We start from the raw sequence: 19,976 nt of genomic DNA, 5'->3' as shown, positions 1-19,976 counted from the left end.
CAACTACATCCGTAAGCATATGAAAACCAGAAACGAAAACGCCATTAACGGGGAGAAGAAACTTACCTCGACGGTGGAGCAACCCCTTTAATGCAAGTCCTCAATGCTGACACCCAAAGGAGGAGAAGAAGCTCTAACGGCCAGACGTGGAGGAGACGGCAGCACAACGAGGAAGAAAATGGGTGCAAGAACAAAACGGGGCAGGGAAGAAGAAGAAACGGAACGCGTAAGGGATGTTGGGTGCACGTTATTTCTTTTTAAATTTAAAGCAGGGGCATTTTTGCCCATTCATGTTAAATGCTGGGTGCACCTAGCAACACCCCTTTAGGAATGGATCCAAATTAATAGGTTAATCCAACTTGTACACCACTCCATGGAGCCCAATCCAATCGCACACCGTGCAACTTCCGTTTCATGATGAACAAAACAAAAGTGTAAAACAATCTATTTAAATCTTAATCCTATTTTGGTTTGGTTGAAGATAAAATAGAATGTCTAAGCTAACCGAAAATGGCAAATTTAATTAACCTTTTTTATGATATTCTTTTTTTTTCTATCAGTATTCAGTAGCGCAGGAGTACACAACAAGCAGATAATTAACGCAATTCATGTTATATATCAGAAATTTTTGTTTAATTTTATTTTGATGTAGTTTTATACATTTTTCCTTCTTTTTTTTAGGATTGGTTTAATCAACTGTCATATTATATGGTATCAAATGTACCAACAAAAATAGTTGACATAAATGATAATAACTTATGTTTCTTATTCAAATTATAAAAAATTTAAATATAATCTTTGGTATGGAATAGAACATGTTAAAAAGGAAATATCCACGATTTTCGACAAAGATTAATCATTGTTTCGTTGTGATGATACTTATACCAATACTATGCTAAACAAGTATCCAACATTTTACAAAGTTAATTTTTTTAATGAAAGTTAAAAAAGAAAAAAGTATTAGAATAATGTGAAACTTGCATGAAGGGAGAGTGGAGTTGGGGTGTCATGATGATCTGAACAAGCAGGTGAAAAACAACCCATGAACGTGACAGAGATCATAAATATAGTACAGCACAGCCTGCCCTCCACGTTCACCAATTTAACCAATTATAGTCTCTTGTTTGGACTATATATGTAGAATTTCTTCGTTGTAAAAGTCAAGGTTGCTTAAGATGGAGACATTTATGCTTCAATCTATTTTTCAACATTTTCTTGAGTGCGCTTTCTTGTCACGGGGCCATCTTCTTTTGTCAAAAACATGTCTTATATACATGCAAATGGCCAACACTTTTCTTTTCCTTTAGCTGTTATGCTTTGAAACAGTGTATGAATGTAATTTCAAATAACTCAGAATTTATACACTTATTCTTTGGATTACTTCAAATGCAAGTACTGAGAGAACTTGAGGAATAAGGAGCCCACAATTTACCCCTTCATCCGTGTCAACTGGGCAATAATTATGGATGGTAGTTCATACAATGTCGTCTTAAACCAATTGATTGTAACACAGTAAAGTGAAAGTGATGTTTGCATCTATTCTCCTCAAATTCATCTCTTTCTTACCTTTTTCTTTGGGGGAGGGGGGGTTGCTAAGATAGTTACAGATAAGCTTTCATATTCCTCAGACAATGTGATTGTCTCGTTGACAAAAGATGTTTACTCAATGCTTTTTCTTTTAATCATTTTTTTGTTAATTATTACTTCATTCTTTTCAGTAATTACTTTGAGTTTTGGGGATGAATGATTAACAGAAATGGGTGCATTTGATTTAATTTAACGTAAAACTTAGCTAGCAGAAGGTAATAGTCTTGGCTCTTGGTTTTCCCTTAACCAGGTTATTTTTGGCCAAAAAAAGTGGTCTACATCACCGCTTTATTTCTTTTTCCCTATAAAATAATTTCTTTCTTCACTTGAATCATGAATGTTCTACTACTGCTTAGCTGTAGGATTTCAAAACTTTCTTTTACCCAGCTCCCTTTTGATAATTATTTATTATATAATAATCATTACATTGTATTCATTTTTTTCATTTTTTGGGTTTCTTGTGTATTGTGTGAGTTGGTATTTGCACGATATTGCAGCAGCCTTTTTCTCTTCTTTTTATATCTTTTAATCAGTGGAGATTTTATGAGATTATGAAAGATTCATGGTGCAATCTTTCTCATGATTACATTTGAATATATGGTTATGTTGGAAGAGAGGGAAATTCTAAACATTAATGCTATCTATCATCAAAGAGAGACTTTAGGCTTTAATCCTCCAAGAGGTGCCTTCGGTCTCTTTCTCGTCTTTAATTTCCCCCACTTCCCAAGCTCGTGCGTACGTATCTCCTTTTATTCGGTGTATTACCGTATGTGTTGTTTATCATGAAAATTGTTGTTTGATTTCCAAATGCATATAATTATTAGATTCATACATATCAAAGGAATGTTGTCATTTCTAATAGTAGTTGGAAATTATTGCTTGCACTTGTCCCACCAAGAGTCACTATTCATGTGACTTAAAGTCTTGGATTAACTACAACAAGCTAGATGAAATCCAGCCTTAAATATGACTACTTTTAGTTTTAAAAGTAGTAATTGAAAATTCTTGCTCTGGCTCTCCGGACAGCAAGGCCCATTCTTTTTTATTTCTTTAAGTTTGCTTCTTCTGACAAGGTATAGTATTCAATAAGTTAGGCATCAGGATCATCGACATGGGAACATAAATAGAAAAGTGTACCAATAGGATTATCTTACGCCTTTGTCTTTACATTTTCTATTGGTATAAAGCTAACCGTGCTGAGCATCATGTTTGTGTGAAGCATAATAGCATAAACAAGTGTGCTCTAGTCTTGCCTTAAAAGATGGCAGTTAAGAAATTGGAACAACACACTTCAAGGTAATCCCTTATGACAAAGACAAATTGAAAGGTGAGTTCCCTTCAGTTAATTTGAATTATTTCTGTTTACCTACTGCACAATGACACTTAGTCTATAGACATGGATTGGAGCCCCACTGAGCCAATCTTCCTCTTACTGTCTCAATGGCATTTCTAAATGCTTTAATATTACAACCTGTTCTGTTGCATTTTTGGGGTAATTTCAACTCTTTGCATCGTTCCTATATGTTTTTGAAGAGCTGCTGTTTGAATTTATCATGTCCTTTGAAACTAATCAATTTGTCTGGCCTGGCCTTTATGCAATTTGTTTTCATATGGTAAAATTTCTTTTCAATATCACTATTACTGGGCCATACATGTGCTTGTAGCATTTAATATAATTACCTCAGGCTAGCCATTTTTTTTTCATTAAACTTGTTTACTTGAAGTATTCATCTTATCATGCCTTTTAAAACTTCTCATGGTTACTTCTATTAGTCCAGTGTCAATGACTTGCTATAAATGCCTTTAAAATTGACCGGTTGGTAGCTTTACATATGTGGTTTTCATTTCTCTCCACTCTTGTTTTGAGTCATCTCATATCTGTAGATGCTAAATAATGCATTAACTGTTGCAAAGGTTGGATGCCAGATTCATACATATAATTGGGATCTCCTGATGTTGTACGTTGTTTTGGCATTTAGTCTTAGCCGTAGACCTAGCCACTTGATGATTTATTTACTGAAGCACTGTGGTTATACTGTGCTTGGTGATGTTTGTATCTTCCCTTTGATGATTTTAACCGTGGCATAGAATGTTTTGATGCTACTGTGCATGTTAAAAAAAGGAAAAACCATTTCTACAATGAACTTCTCTATTTAGTGGACTACTGATGCTTTCTATTTTCCCTTGTTTCAGGATAGAATTTCTCTTGAGATTATCTTTAGATACGGCGACACAGCCTCAACTTACTTGGCTTCCATGATGCTTAAGGTTATTTGCAGCCAGTGATATTTTTTTTTTCTCTTTAGAAGGACAAAACAAAAGTTGAGAAGGAAAAGTATTAGTGACATATATATATAGGTATCATGAGCGATGAAAGATCAAAGCCATGGAACATATATCCGTCCTCAAACCCTGGCCCATCACAAACAGGAGTTGATGAGGAAGCACCATGGAAAAGCTTAGGGACATCCATGAGTGCTATTTCTTTTGGTTTTGTTGCCACGGCCATTTTGATTTCAATGTTTCTTATAATGGCCATATTTGAACATTTGTTCAAACCCACCTCACAATTTTCCACGCCAGAATCTATGCTGCGACGCTATCAGATTCAGGACCACCCCGGAAAACATGGAAATGCACAATCAGTAAGTCTCTTCATAATTTGTTACCTTGCTTTTATTCACTGTTTCAAGAACCTGCTGACATCTCTCTCTGCATGGGGAAAAAAATGTTTTGATAATTAACCCGTGTTGGTTAAGAAGTAGAAAATAATTATTCACTTTCACGAAGGCTTACGATTGAATTGAGATAAATAATGTTATTTAAATCTTCAAAATTTGAGCATTTGATTTAAAATAAAGGAGAATAACCTGCAGGCCACCCAGAAAACAAAACATGTTTGTTTGACTATAAAAAGTTGGTGATTAGTTCAATACAAAAAGTGAGCACATTATAGTAGTAGTATTTTGGAAAGTTATGGTGGTTGAATGAATAATAGGTGACTTTCCCTAGCTATTTATGCGATTGATGTTTGTTTTAACATGACTAATAAAATTGAATTTGAAGGGTGATGTTATTTACTTTTTGTTGTGATTGTGACAGGTTCCAGCAGCATCTAATTTCTCAGTCTTAATGCCAGGGCAGCAGTATCCTACCTACATCGCCCAACCTGCTCCCCTGCTACCTTCTCAAAGGGAAGGGGTTTATTGGCCTTCTCATGATCATCACTTTGTATTTAATTAATTCATTTCCGCAAATTTTCTAACCTCTCCTCTCTGCATACACATACTACCCACTTGTGTCTATTTATATGTTTTCTTCAGTTAAATAGGAAGTCGGTGGTATGATTTAAGACTTCGCTTCTCATTATACTTATCAAACCACACTAGGGATGAACCATAAAGCAAATGTGTTTGGGTTTTTGCCTATATATTTTTAAAAAATCGGCACTATTAATTAATGAAAAATATCTAACTACTACAAAAATCAACAAACGGTTTATAATTAGATTACACTGTTAAATAATTTACATTATCGACACATACTCTTTAATTTGAAGTCATTATAGTTTTATTAATGGCCATTATTACTCCCTTGAGGGTCTCGTGTCGTCCAAGTTGCGTTGCGTCCACAGATTTGTGTTGTACATGTGAGCTTCACTTAATTACAATGGAGGTGGCTGATTAGTGATTAGTGATTAGTGTAATGAGCGACACTCTTCCGTTCATGGTTCCTCTCATGAGAGGAGAGTGATGTCAAATGTGGTAAGCGTAAAGGTGATGACACTGCCACAGCTATAACTTGTAAGTTCTAACTACCAACCAACTCATCACTAGGAAAGGCTGTGTTTAGTTACATGTAGAGGAATGGTTGCACATGTTACGATAAAAGGAAAAGGAAAAGGAAAAATTGTGTTAGGTCAAACGATTGTTAGCATTTTATTTCAACAAAAATCACTTACACACTAACAACAATACCCCATCTCTTCTTTGCTAAAGCAATGTCAAGACCATCTATATATCTATCTATTTATTATAATATATTAAACCTAAAGAATGAGTTATCACGTTGAGACGTTAGCTACTCTATCTATGAATATAATTTTCTCATAAACAAAATTGTTTGTGTAACTTTAATTAAGTCTTTAAGTATTTTTTTGTCTTTTTTAATTTTATTTTTTACATTAAGCATTAAGCAAGTCAGTCATGGGTATAATTACATCATTTGTAGAATCCTTAACTCTTGAACCTAAGTGATTGATGCTATTTAATCTTATCCTTAACACTTCTATCAAGTTATACTTTCCTATTTCTTAATTTTAATTGTATGAAAGGATAATTCAAACAAATAAACCAAATCAAATCCTTTAAAACATGTTCTTCATGAGTTTCTCTTAATGAAAGAAACTCCTTTCATTAAATAAAATGAAAATTTTACATTATAAATGAGATTTTTATATGTACAAGATGAGCAACAATGATATGTGATATTTGTTTTCATCTTATGATGTGAATTATATAAATGTTTTCTTGATATTATATATTTTTATTTTTTTATTGTTGGTAGTGCTAGCTTAGAAATCTTGATTTTATAAAATAATATCACCAAAAGTACAATTAAACCAATTATTTTGTGAAATACAACTTATATCCAAAATCTTACTAAAAGAGCTTTTAGGATATTGTTTCTATGGCATGCCTACCAAAATATTTTGGGTGTTGCTAGGTGCACCCAATATTGTGTTTTCTAAATTAGGGTGTTGTTAGGTGCATCCAATATTATATTTTCTAAATTAAAGTTATCTTCTTCAGTGTGTAGAAAGAGAATAAATAAATCAATCAAATTTCAGAAGGCTTCATAAAGCGCTTCCTTAGGAGTTAAACTTGGGTGCTAATATATATTGGTTTTTTGTTTTTTTTTTTAATTCCTTAAAGTTTTATTTTTTTAATTATTAATATGTTAAATTACTCATTTGTTCATTAAATTTTTTTTACTATTATAAAATTTAATATATATTAAATTTTGTAATGATAAATATTTTTTATTTATAAAAAAATATACGGATTAAATAATTTGTATGATTTATATCAAAATTAATTATCACAAAATTTATTATTAAAATTTAAATGCATATTAAAATTTTTAATGTTATGTGTAACAATATTATTTATTTTATAACGTTATTTTGGACGTAACTAACTTAGTTTGCAGTCATAAAAGTAAAGAAACAAGCAGCAAACAATACGAACTTGGTCCTAAAAGAATTAGTCACCGGATGAAATGTGAAATTGACTTGGAGTCCCACTCTCATCTTTAATACTATTTCTTTATCACCACGCCATCTGTGCTCGTCCTTCCTCTCCCCCATTAGAAAAGTTATGCTTAAGAACCAGCTAACTCAAATTAGTAATGAGAATGATTAAGAAAGAAAACATAATTTCTCAACGTATTAAATTGATATATATTACTGTTTACACCATAATTTGTCAAGGTGATCCTACCCAAACACGATAAGTAATTAATTGGCCAAAGTGGAGTTGATTTCTAATAGTAATTTTCAACAAGTCATGGTATTGGACTGTAAAAGTTTACATTACAAGGGGAAAGCCACTGCACTCCTTGAGTAACTTACACTTGCCTCTCTCTCTCTCTCTCTCTCTCTCTTCACAAGAAGGCCAACCTGATTAGCAAAACCAAAGCCAAGTGATAACTAGTAGTACCCTCTACCTTCTTTCTTATTTCCCGACCTACCACACTTTAAAAATGAGCACTTGTTTGCTGGAGGCAAGGAATCAGCTACTGATCATCCAACATCTCTTCTTCATCTGGTAATACCATGGTCAACAAAGAATACTTAACCCGGAGAGAAATCTTGCCCTTATCAACAACAAGCTTTGCTCCAGAGATAACCCAATAGCCAGGAGACTCTTGTGGTCCTCTGGTCATCTCAGTTGTGTCAACAAATTTGAGAAGCTTAGGAGCTTGCACAGGAACAGGAGGGCCGCCCGGATAGACAGCAGAATTTATATTAACATCTGCTGGTCGCGGAGGTGGCTTCTGAAATGTTGACGTGAAGTGTTGGCTGATTAAAGTGGATATGAGTCCTGACTTCGCTCCCAACTTGAGCGACCCCTCCCACTCAGGATGCTTCACTGCTTTAGCTCCCAACACAGTTGAGAATCGAAGTCTTAAGAAGAGTATATTTTTTATGCCATAATTCTCAACTTGCAATTGTGCTCCAGTCACTATTGAAAGATCCTCCTCAGATTCCACCGGAGCAGTGCACACATGAGAGAAATTCTTCCATTGAACCTTCTCATAGAATCTCCTATCATAAGACTTCCGCCAAAAGTTTTCATTTGGATCATCTTCAAGCTGGAAGATTTTTGGAAGTGATGAAAGGTGTTGCAAATGGATGGCCAACCGATTGCTTTTCTTACCTTCAAGATAAAGACGGAGACCAGTCACTGGCCTCTTACCTACATCAACCTGATATATAACATGACAAGTATTCCTGGCTTCAGCACAGAGGTTATAAATTACTAATAGGGGTTTTCTAGTGTTTCGATGGCACATGTTAAGAAAAATTAAATGTATCCTATTAATGCTTCTAATTAACTTTATTTTTGTGTTCTTAACATGTGCCCATGAGCACAGATTAGAAACACCACTACCAATATCATGAGTTACGGATGCTTTCAAAAACTTACATGTTGTGGACTATTAAAACAAAGAAACTATAGTATATTAAAATCACCCGAGTTCCACCCAAAAAAAAATGATATAGAGAATCAAGGACCACAAATTATAAAACATCCAAGTTTAAAAAATTATGAATTGATGAATGTTAACAATAGCGTTTTAGTCTATACCATACTATGAAGCACATTTGCTTCATGTATCCATATCCCTGCCTATCCAATACCAATACTCTTGAATACTTCACTGATACGTAACAGTGAAGTATAAGAAGAAAATAAGAAGAAATGAAATGAACTTCTTCACAAGTTATAATTAGCTTAGGCATAAGCTTATCTATAGAAGCTATCTCATATTAGCTTCTCAAAATGAAGCATTTATAATATAGAAACATATAAGCATTGTCCCTTGATGAATTTAAGAAAGGAATGAGATTGATACTATTTCAATTTGTAGACAATAGAGAGTGAATTATGATGACAATGATTCAGTTTTTTTTTTTTTTAGTAATGTCCTAGAAGTATGTTCTTAATTTGGACTTGCAGAATTACAATTATATATTTATTATGTTTTATGAACTTTTATGATGCAATCCTATCCCACAAGGGCATTGGATAGAAGACTCCAAGTAGATTGGGCTAGAGATCCAAGGGAAGGCCCTAAGGTTCTCATGAGCCTTAGGGTAGATTTCGAGCCCATGGGCTAAGCATGACCCGCTTATCTTTGTAAATATTAAAATAGGTTTTTTCTTCGTTTGGGCCTTGTATTTTGGCCATTCTAATAGTATAGGGTTTTAGCCTTGTATTTCGGGGCATTTTGAGTAGTCTTTGTAGTAAGGACTTTTTTTTTGTATTTTCATGTTTTTTTTTGTCATGGGGGTGAGCTTAGCTATTATAGGGGGTGTGTAGCTAAGCTCTAGCTTCTCATCTCAAGGAGGTGAGCTTAGCTATTAGAGAGGTATGTGTAGTTAAGCTCTAGCTTCTTTAAGAATCTTCTTAAAGAAGCTTCTCAAGGAGGTGAGCTTAGTTATGAGAGGGGTGTGTGTAGCTAAGCTCTAGCTTCTCAAGGAAGTTTTCTCAAAGAAGCTTCTCAAGGAAGTTTTCTCAAGAAAGCTTCTCAAGGAAGCTACCTAGTCTATAAATAGAAGCATGTGTAACACTTGTGGTAATTTTGATGAATGAAAGTCTTATGAGATACACTTCAAAGTTCCACTTCTTTCCTTCTTTTATTCCTTCAATTTCGTGCTCCCCCCTTCTCTCTTTCTTTTCCTCCATTAAAACATCCTCTTCAAGCTTCTTATCCAAGGCAATTCTTAGTGGTGAAGCTCCTTCTTCCTTGGCTTATTCCCTAGTGGATGGTGCCTCCCCTATCCTCTTCTCCTTTGCCTTCCGCTGCATCTCCATGGTGAAAAATCACCATTGAAGGACCTCATTGAAGCTCAAAGATCCAGCCTCCATTGAAGCTCCACAAGCAAGCTTCCATCAAGTGGTATCAGAGCACAAGAGCTTCAAGTAGGTGCACCTTAAACCTCCATTAATTTTTTTTTCTTTACCTTCTCTTCCATTGTTGTTTCTTCATTTTTCTCCATGTATCTCCTCACATGTCTTGTTCTAAATGTTGTTAACATGATTCTTTAGAGTTTCCACCGATTAAACTTGCTATAGAAGTTAGATTTGATTTTCTATGGTTCAAATTTCTTGTTCTTGTTCTTGTTCTTGAACCATGAATTGTATTGAGTTTAGGTTCCTTTGAGTTTTGTCTTGTTATTTTTTGTGGCTGAAACCTAAACCATAAAATTCTTACAAAAACATTAAAGTAGAAGAAAACCTCAAAAATCTAGAGTGACTTGTTCACCTATTGTAGTTTTGTCATAGAAGTCATGTCTAGTCATGAAACTTGTCACATAAGATTTCTTATGTTGTGCTGAATTTTATTTTTCTTGTTTCTTTTTCTAACTCATTTGTTCATGAGTGTATGAAATTCTTTTAGCCTATTAGTTGATTTGAGTCAAATCTTTCATGTTAATTAGTCCTTAACATGTTCATGCAAAATTCTTAGAGAGTATTTGATTGTGAACCTTTTCTTGAACTTTTAGGTTTCCTTATGATTGTGTCTATTGTGAATTTGAGTTTTGGTGATTGAATTGCTGGCTGAAATGTTGATCCTAAGTGAATATTGAACTCCTAAAACTATGGTAAACAATCCTAGTGAGTTCAACATACATAGGAAGGTTGAAAGTAAGCCCAAGGCAATCAATATACCATGCTTAAAGAAACAAATCGCTGGTGCTGGCAGCTTGGACATACAAACTTGTAAAAATTACTGAGAATTGGTTACTTCGAATTTTGAGCTGAAAATTTTACTGAATTTTATAGACATCTGGAAAAAAGTTATAAAAAAAGAAACAAGTGATTTGGATAAAAGGAAAAAAATACGAAAAATCACACAATTTGGCAGGAAAATCAGTATCCAGAAAAAAAAAAGGTGAAAGGGAAGTGTGCTTGTTGTTTTGGCTCAAAATTTATTCTATAATTAGAAATTTCAATTGAAAATTAGTGAGAAGACAAGTGCCAAAGCTAGAGGTTTGTTGAGTCTTTTTTTCAGTTTTTTTTACTCTACTCTAGAGCCATTCTAAGTTTCTCTTTGAGTCCTAGCTTGCTTCTATGTCCTTTTCATTGCTTTAATTGTTGAATAATCCTTGAAAAATTGTCTTGTTAAAACTCCATTGGTTTACCTTTCATTTCATTTTTTTTTTTTGGTCTTTGGTTATTTCTTGTCTCTTTGTTTCCTTGTTTGTGAGTTGTCATATAGGGAATTGGAAGGAGGATTGGTGCCATCCCTTGAAGAATTTGAGTCAAGAAGCAAGGGGCCAACCACCTTAAGAGCTATTGGACTAAGAAGCACTCCAAATTGAGTGAATCACCAAAGAGAGAACAACCACCAAAATTGAGGACCGTTTTGTAATTTTGTAATTTGCAATTTACTTACCTTCATTGCTTTCAAGTTTTGTAACAAAAAGGCCTTTCATTGGAAGTGTGTTGGAAGCCTCCAACAGGTTACCAAACTTCCATTTGTGTGTAATAATTTTAGGCAATTTTTCCTTAGGATAGTGAGTGTTTTGTTGGGAACCTTGAATGTGGTCATCCAAACACTCTTAGGATTCGCCTAGTTTACATTTCTTGCTTACTTTCATAGCTTATTTCCTTTACCTTCCATTGTCAAACATCCTAGATAGCTTTCCTTTTACCAATTAGTTTTTTACCTTATCTTTCACACCTCTTTTAGTGTTTAATTAGCTAGTTTCAACCATAGTTTCTTTTACCTTTTGTTTTCAAACCTCCAACAAGAAAGAACCACAACTTAGGAACCAACATGAGTCATCATTCATCTAGTGTTAATGGCAAGGGTACTAGTCATAAAGACCCTTTATCTAGAATCTTAGATGAGTTGAGTTCCCTCAAGTTATGGAAAGAAAAACAAGAGAGAAAAGAAAAAGGAAAAAAAAGAGTGGAAGAAATAAGTCAAGATGAAAGAAAGAAAATAAGAGAGGAAGAAAGAAGAAAAATAATGAAAGAAATGAAAAGAGAAAAACATGCCTCCTATAGTAGTCATAACTCTTGCAAAAGCCTAAGTGAAGAACTTCGTGACTATTACGAAGGAAGGCATAGGTCACATCTTAGACCTCACTCCCATAGAAGAGAAAAGGAAAGAAAGCCTCAAGAGGCTAACATTAAACTCTCATACTTCAATGGGAAGGACAATGTAGAGGCTAACTTAGATTGGGAAATAAGGGTAGAGCAACAACTTAAAAAGAAGTCTACTTCAAAATCTTATGGCTCTCACTCTTATCGAAAGAAAGACCAAGGTCAAGGCATCTTAGGGGTGACACCTTCTAAGCCCAAAGATGATAAGGGGAAGACAATAGAAAAGCAAGCCCCTAAGGTTAGTATGCAAGAGAAAACTAGCTCTATAAAGTGCTTTAAATGTCTTGGAAGAGGACACATTACTTCTCAATGCCCCACCACAAAAACCATGATTATGAGGGGCCAAGACATTTATAATAGCCAAGATGAGGCTACTACTTCACCTTCCTCTAGTGAAAGTGAAGAAGCAAAAGGGGAAGAATCTAGTGAAGAAATCTACCCCCAAGAAGAAGGACAACCATTAGTGGTTAAAGAGAAGTGTAAGGAGGTAAGTGTAAGGAGGTAAGTGTCTCCTCCAAGAGTTTAGCTAAGAAGGAAAGTCATTTTACAATAAAGACAAACATTAAAGAAACTTTCCCTTTTAGACAACCTTCACATTTTCTCTTTTGTAAAAAGGCACTTGCTAGCATTGCCACACCTCTTAGGCTTGAGTTTATTCCTCAAGTAAAGAAGTTGTTGGATGAGGGTTTGGTTCGCAAGAGCTTAAATCCTTGTGCTTTGTTGGTGCCCAAAATAGGTATTGTTACGCACCAAGTTCCTAAAATAGCTGGTATGATGAATATTTTGAGTGGTGCAACCCTCTTTTGTAAAATCACTCGTACACCTAACATCTTCATGGTGTGTGTACATAGGGACCCATTAGGTAGGTTTGTTCTTATTTTTAGTTTCAATACAAACTTAGGTACTCATATGGGACACCTTAGGTTTGTCATACTTTTTGGTAGGAATAATCAATATGAAAATACAGAAAAAGGTATGTTTTATTGCGTTACTTTTCTTAATTTTTCAAATAGTGATCAAGGGGTTCCCATGAACCCTAAGAGAATAAAGGTCATTCCTGATTGGCCCACTCCACCAAGTATAAGAAAAATTTGGGGCTTCCATGACTTAACAAACTTTTACAAAAGGTTTGTCCCATACTTTTCTATACTTGTAGCACCACTCATTGAGTTGGTGAGAAACCATGTTCTTTCATGGGAAGATGCTCAGGAAATGGATTTTCAGACCTCACCTTACTTCAACATACCAAACACCACTAATACATATGTTTTTGTTCTTTTTACAGGTGTTGAGGGAAGGAGCCCAGAGTATGAAGAACCTCGGGATTTGAGGTCAAATCCTTTCCAAGGTGGAGGGAATGATGCAATCCTATCCCGCAAGGGCATTGGGTAGAAGACTCCAAGTAGATTGGGCTAGAGATCCAAGGGAAGGCCCTAAGGTTCTCATGAGCCTTAGGGTAGATTTCGAGCCCATGGGCTAAGCATGACCCGCTTATCTTTGTAAATATTAAAATAGGTTTTTTCTTCGTTTGGGCCTTGTATTTTGGCCATTCTAATAGTATAGGGTTTTAGCCTTGTATTTCGGGACATTTTGAGTAGTCTTTGTAGTAAGGACTTTTTTTTTTGTATTTTCATGTTTTTTTTTGTCATGGGGGTGAGCTTAGCTATTATAGGGGGTGTGTAGCTAAGCTCTAGCTTCTCATCTCAAGGAGGTGAGCTTAGCTATTAGAGAGGTATGTGTAGCTAAGCTCTAGCTTCTTTAGAAATCTTCTTAAAGAAGCTTCTCAAGGAGGTGAGCTTAGTTATGAGAGGGGTGTGTGTAGCTAAGCTCTAGCTTCTCAAGGAAGTTTTCTCAAAGAAGTTTCTCAAGGAAGTTTTCTCAAGAAAGCTTCTCAAGGAAGCTACCTAGTCTATAAATAGAAGCATGTGTAACACTTGTGGTAACTTTGATGAATGAAAGTCTTATGAGATACACTTCAAAGTTCCACTTCTTTCCTTCTTTTATTCCTTCAATTTCGTGCTCCCCCCTTCTCTCTTTCTTTTCCTCCATTAAAGCATCCTCTTCAAGCTTCTTATCCAAGGCAATTCTTGGTGGTGAAGCTCCTTCTTCCTTGGCTTATTCCCTAGTGGATGGTGCCTCCCCTATCCTCTTCTCCTTTGCCTTCCGCTGCATCTCCATGGTGAAAAATCACCATTGAAGGACCTCATTGAAGCTCAAAGATCCAGCCTCCATTGAAGCTCCACAAGCAAGCTTCCATCATTTTATATATATATCAAAATATGTATTTTACACGTGCCATATCCTATATATTTAAGAATAATCGTATCACAATATTGGATATGCATCCTATCGGATACATGTATCGTATCTGTGCAGCATATTACCACACGAACAAGAACAATGCATCTCTTTTTTTGCAAGACTAGGTTCCACTACATGCTAACGAAAATAAATCCTAAAAGCTTCTTCACACAAAATTTCCTCCCACATATTTTTCCTTGTTGGTTGGTCCTACTAAATGACAAACAAAGACATGAATGTGATTAGTTATGACCCATAGAGGCACAACCAATGAATACCTAGATATCCAGGACCAAGAACAAACTTTCACCTGTGTGGAGTTAACATAAAGCTTTGGGCCCATGAAGCTAAACTGTAAAGATGCAGAACTCCGTTGCTTTCGTTGGGGACCAAGAGGAAGGTCACTGAATACAGGTGCCCACTGCCTTGGCAGCTGGAATTCCAAGAATTGGTGGAGCTCTACAATCGGTGGTTTATCTGCATAATGGACAATTTTTATAGTCAAATACCAAAGGGAAATGTTATTTAGATAGAATGTATGCAAATAAAAATAGCAATTTTTCTCACATCGCAAATAAAGGTTTATGGCATGGCTCAAGAATCCACTCCCTGGCACTCCATTCAATACAGACGTAATTGGAATGAACGACATTGAGATCACATCAGGCTCTGACTGAACAGTTTGCAACCACTCATTATGGGATAGATTTCTGTCATCCCTCCCACCCCTCCTCTTGCAAATGCTTACAATATCCTGCTATAAAAAATAGTTAAAGCAAAATTGCGATTGTAAATATAAATATTAAAAATATTGTCAAGGTTAAATATTTTAAGCGCACCTCCTTATGTGAATAAGAACTTGATGGACTAATATTAGCAAATGTTAGCCTCTGCTCCCTGATTCCAAACTGAAGGGAAGCAAAATTGGTTAGATACCTTCAAGTTTCAACCCAACGGAAATTCACAAGAATGAACATTGAAATAGAACAGGATCAAAACATAGAAACATAAAGGAAGGCTAATTAACAGAAATGATCTCTGGGTCTGTATCAATGGAATACAAGATCAGAGATGAATGATTGAAGATACAAAGGTAGTGCAGAATAGTAGATTCAATAACCCTCCAACTCCAAGTTTTCAAGAGACCTTTGGACTCTCCCCTAACTTCCTCTCAATTAATCAGTCACTCTCAATTAATAAAATCTATGATTCACTGTATCTTTTTTTTAATGGCCCAGATTGTAGTATACCGCATAGTTCATGCAGATATTCTTTCTTTTGCTCTGACAATGTTTAATCAAAATATATACAGGGCAGTGAGCTTTGGTATGACATTAAATGCATGAAATATCAAAGCAAAATACAGTAAAAGACTCAATCAAATCTCAGAACCATCCAATCTTAAGGAACCATATTCTGATGTTTTCATGAAATAGCAAAATATATACATAGCAGGATAAATAAAGATTGATCCCTGAGCTCAAAATTCTTCACAAACCTTGTCATTTGGGAAAACTTGATCAGAAGCAATGCTATAGTGGCCATTGGCATCTAGAAACCTCCTATCGGCCATCTCTTTCAATTTTTTCTGAACATCAGCAGGTTGGAGAGTTGATGAGTGCTGCTGCTTCAAATATATTACATCTTTTCCACCCATTTTCATACCAACAATTATATGGGTACCAAAGGTATCAATAAACCTGAGAATTGTGAACAGGAACAGTTGGCCAGAGTCTCAAACCAAAAATACAGTAAAAGATAAATGAGTAGAGTTAATCCTAATACAATTAAATAATTTTTAAGACAGTCAATTTAAGTCGCATCTAAACATGATTGGTGCATTCAACCAATACAAACAAAATTTGAAAATACAAAAACTATATGAAGAAAGATTATAGATCCAAATCAGTCCTGATTTGATTAGAAGTTTGAGCTTATAACCATAATACCATTTGTGAAGTTTTATATTCTAAATTTAAATACAAATAAACAACCAAAATCAGAGAACAAACATGCCAAAATAAGTTTTTATCACATAATAGTTGCTTATAATTGGCATAGATCAACAATGAACTCCCTTTTGTTGTTGTTGCTGTTGTTGTTATTTATAAGCCCACATCAGATTTTTAAATAAAAAGGACATTGATCAGCAAAGAAAAGTTCAATTAAAATTATGTAATTATGTCAACCTAATGAAATTGAATCTCATTGAAAGAATATTCAGATATGTAACCACATAATGACATAAATGTGTTTTTACAATTATTTCCCTGGATACAGATGAAACTCAAATCATTAACCTCATTCATACAGTCATTCTCACAAATTTTCTACCACGTGAATGTCATATAGTGGTGAAGATAGAAATCTCAAATATAATCCTGGGGATAAAACAACAGTAATAAATTGGAGAGCCTCCACCTATTCCTCAATCATTAAGAAGGATTTATATCTACTCAATTATCATTAAAGGTCATTTGTAAATTTTTGATACAATGAATCAGCTATAGAACCTCAATCATTAAGAAGCTGAACATCAGAAGGTACCCATATTTCCAAGAACTGACCAAGATGTCGAAACTAGAATTAGGAGAGTGACAATATTTCATTTGACAAGGAAATTGGAAATAGTATCACCATTTGGTCAAGATTACATTAATAAAGCTCAATTCACCTTGCTAATGCAGGAGGGTCCCATGATGATGGTACAGCTTTTTTAACGTGGTCACAGAGGACCATCTGAGACTTCTCTAATGCAACAGTGTAAAGTGTAATTAAGACCCCATCAAAAGCAAGGGACTTTGTATGGGCTGCATCTCTTTGCCAACTCCCAGAAAATTCAAACATTGTATTGAAAAGACCTGAGGGAATCTTGCCAGTCAAAGATAACTCCTGATTGAATTGCTCTGACATCTGAAAACATTTAAAAGGAGCAAACAGTGAATGAAAGGGAGACGATGCATGCATTACTTAATACTTAAAACAGTTGACAAAAAGAAAATTCATTACCACTGAAATAGCAAATAATAAACAAAAGAAATATTTAGTTCTGTCCCTTAAAAAGCATTCAAAAAGCCTTTAGAAACCTACGAACAGATTTATAATTCTAAGATGATTTGGCTACTTAGTGATACATGTATGACACTAAGTGGTTATGGCATGCCACATGCTTTTGCAGCTTGTAGTGGCTATCTACAGATTACCTACCAATGAAGGATTATCAACAGAAATCAAACAGCCTGATCCTACCAGTTGACCCAACCCTTCATTGACTTTGGGCAGCAGGTATTATTATAGCAAAGCAACCAGGACACATCATACTGAAAACAAACTTCAGCAACAAATGACCAGAAGGAGTGGGTTACAAACAAAACACAAGAAATGAGAAGGGGGGGATTCTTTATGGACTGAGCCGTTTTCCTTTATCATATATCATGGTTTTGAACCCATACAGTAAAGTTTTGACAGTGATGACAAAGCCACTTTGGAAATATATGGCTAGAGTAATGACCTTCCCACATTTCGGTAAATTCAAAACTGAATTTCCATGATAGGTGATTAGGTTGTTAATGCATTATGCATCTATCCAATCCATCTATTTATATACTAAAGATGAAAGGTGCATTCCAATAAGGAGATCAAAATCAAAACACTTAAGAAGAAAGGAAACGGGTAAAATGATGCACAACAATCTTCATAATTAATTTCCAATTAACAGCCAAAATTTTCATTCAAGCAAAATACATGATTCCAGAATTCAGCTCCTGAAGAAAATCAGGAAAGTTTACCTGTTGAAAAGACAGAACATCGGACCTGAACCGTATGCGTTCCCCTTTATCACATTTTATTGATTTGGAAACATTTGGTATTGAAACTCCACCAGGTAGTACCACCTCTCTTACATCAGTTTCATCTATCTCAATTAAACGTGAATTTATGGAATCCCCTTTACAATACTTGAGCCTTATATCAGTAGATATATCATAGCCACGACCAATGGACCCAATTGCAATCTCGGCAGCCTTACCAGCAGAAACTTTAAGTGCCATGTCTCAGCACATCACTCTTCACTGAAATGAAAACCAAACCCCACAATTCAGCATTCTTAAGCAGCTATTCGTGTCAATTTAACTTAGAATATTAGGAACTTAGTTTACACACATATAAATCAATTCACCATCTAAAACACACAATTCATGTATACAATCGCAAACTATAAATGATTGCTCGGAAGGTAACTGACAGATTTATCTCAAAACCGACAATGGAGAAATTTTCAAGACAGACTAGTAAAGCATTCACTCCTTTATGCCCAGCCAAAAAAAAAAGTAATAATAAATCCTGCAATGATTCAACTCTGCATACTGCCCCACTAATGAAAAAGCTCGGCTGCAATTCAGGCATTTCATGCCCCACCCCACCCCAGAGCCAGAGCTCAGTATGTAGTGTACTTCAAAACAAACAACTGCATTCTTAGCCAAAATTTCTAATAAGCATACATCATAATAATAATAATAATAATTACGGTGCAAGATAAGCTTATCACAGCCTCGGAAATAGAGGCCGCCACCCAATCGCTAATCGCAGATCAGGCGAAAGCAGTAGCTGGGATTTCAAAACCCTAAAGTAAAAATTGGATTTTTCGGGGGGAAATTAGACGAAGAGAGAGGAGAGAGTTGAATGGGAACTGGAAGAGTAGTGGACTAACATACATTTAGGAGTAATTTTTAACTATTGAGCGACAAATGAGAGCAATAATAGCATTGAAGATTACAGTTTGGAATATGGGATTCTCAAACTTTACGGCCACCATTATCCCAAAACATTGACTGTACTTTCTGACTCAGTACAAAATCATACTTGCACTTTTGGTATCATTTGCAAATTATGATCTTTAATTTAAGCCATAGTGAAACATTTTGAAGAGTAATGATAGATTCTTTTATAAATTTTATCCAGACAGTTGTAGACATAAGTTGGGATCCGAATTCTCTGATTAATAAATTTTCAATCATTAGATTAAATTGGAGGGTTAGATTTGATCACATTTCTAACTTACTTTTTTTTGTTTTTTAAAATAGTACAGTCGTTTTTTGATTCTATCCATGACAACACTGGAAGAACTCCAATAATTCTTTTCATCGGAGAGGGTGGAGGTAGTGTTTGGAGCCACTTCATCATGAAAAATTAAATTTCAGTGGTTCTTGAAGGTTTTTTGTCGTCGTGTGCGATTGTTCTCCAATAAAACACGTTTACGAAGAATGATTGCATGAGAAAAGTCAAGAATCAGAGACGATTTGGATTGGAAAAAGCTATACCAAAACATTAAATTAGAGATATTTTGGATTGGAAAAAACTATATAGGAACATTATTGTTGTTTTAAAAAATATATTAAATTGAACACAACCAAATCTCAACCTCTAATTTAATCTAATGATTAAACATTTATTAATTGGAGACTCTCCAATTATTTTCAATTGGAGAGGATATGAATCCCCCTAAGTTGAGTTAGGATGAAATCAATTATTAATTGAAAACATAAATTGAGTTTGTACAAAAGAAGTTGAGTTTATTCCTAATAAATACACTCTAAAAAAGGTTAAACAATTTTAAATAAGATTAAATTTTGAATTAAAAATTAGTCTTATAATCTATTAAAAAATCAATATTTATGAGAATACTTT

At 34.8% G+C, this 19,976-nt stretch overlaps 2 protein-coding genes across 7 annotated transcripts; one reads left to right on the top strand and one right to left on the bottom strand.

Annotated features, from left to right (window-relative positions):
- Positions 1-2,213: 2,213 nt before the first annotated feature.
- LOC114379412 lies at positions 2,214-4,873 on the top strand. Its single transcript, XM_028338063.1, has 3 exons — positions 2,214-2,914; positions 3,781-4,232; positions 4,690-4,873. Exons 2-3 carry the CDS (start codon positions 3,951-3,953, stop codon positions 4,828-4,830), a joined length of 423 nt encoding a protein of 140 aa, XP_028193864.1. The 5' UTR covers positions 2,214-2,914; positions 3,781-3,950; the 3' UTR covers positions 4,831-4,873.
- Positions 4,874-7,006: 2,133 nt separating this feature from the next.
- Positions 7,007-19,208, bottom strand: LOC114379952 (MACPF domain-containing protein At4g24290-like). Of its 6 annotated transcripts, none has more exons than XM_028338801.1 (8): positions 19,066-19,208; positions 18,080-18,361; positions 16,966-17,204; positions 15,790-15,991; positions 15,131-15,199; positions 14,859-15,048; positions 14,602-14,768; positions 7,007-8,076 (listed from the first exon to the last, which is right to left on the bottom strand). In XM_028338801.1, exons 2-8 carry the CDS (start codon positions 18,338-18,340, stop codon positions 7,384-7,386), a joined length of 1,821 nt encoding a protein of 606 aa, XP_028194602.1. In that variant the 5' UTR covers positions 18,341-18,361; positions 19,066-19,208; the 3' UTR covers positions 7,007-7,383. The 6 variants fall into 6 exon arrangements, with proteins under 6 accessions (XP_028194602.1, XP_028194599.1, XP_028194603.1 ...); XM_028338798.1 differs by having other exon boundaries at positions 19,004-19,194; XM_028338802.1 differs by lacking the exon at positions 19,066-19,208 and adding an exon at positions 18,791-18,997.
- Positions 19,209-19,976: the final 768 nt, after the last annotated feature.

Source organism: Glycine soja, chromosome 12, assembly GCF_004193775.1.
Source record: "Glycine soja cultivar W05 chromosome 12, ASM419377v2, whole genome shotgun sequence".
In the NCBI taxonomy this organism is placed as follows: domain Eukaryota; kingdom Viridiplantae; phylum Streptophyta; class Magnoliopsida; order Fabales; family Fabaceae; genus Glycine; species Glycine soja.
The sequence above is the reverse complement of the archived record's forward strand: the minus strand, read 5'-3'. Positions and strand labels throughout refer to the sequence as shown.

What these genes read in the sequence shown, in the direction of transcription:
- LOC114379412 (XM_028338063.1), top strand. Translation starts at nt 3,951, where the DNA reads ATGAGCGATGAAAGATCAAAGCCATGGAACATATATCCGTCCTCAAAC. An exon ending in AACATGGAAATGCACAATCA is followed by an intron (nt 4,233 to 4,689) that starts GTAAGTCTCTTC and finishes TGATTGTGACAG; the next exon opens with GTTCCAGCAGCATCTAATTT.
- LOC114379952 (XM_028338801.1), bottom strand. Translation starts at nt 18,340, where the DNA reads ATGGCACTTAAAGTTTCTGCTGGTAAGGCTGCCGAGATTGCAATTGGG. An exon ending in GACCCTCCTGCATTAGCAAG is followed by an intron (nt 15,992 to 16,965) that starts GTGAATTGAGCT and finishes CACAATTCTCAG; the next exon opens with GTTTATTGATACCTTTGGTA. An exon ending in AAGTTTTCCCAAATGACAAG is followed by an intron (nt 15,200 to 15,789) that starts GTTTGTGAAGAA and finishes GCTTCCCTTCAG; the next exon opens with TTTGGAATCAGGGAGCAGAG.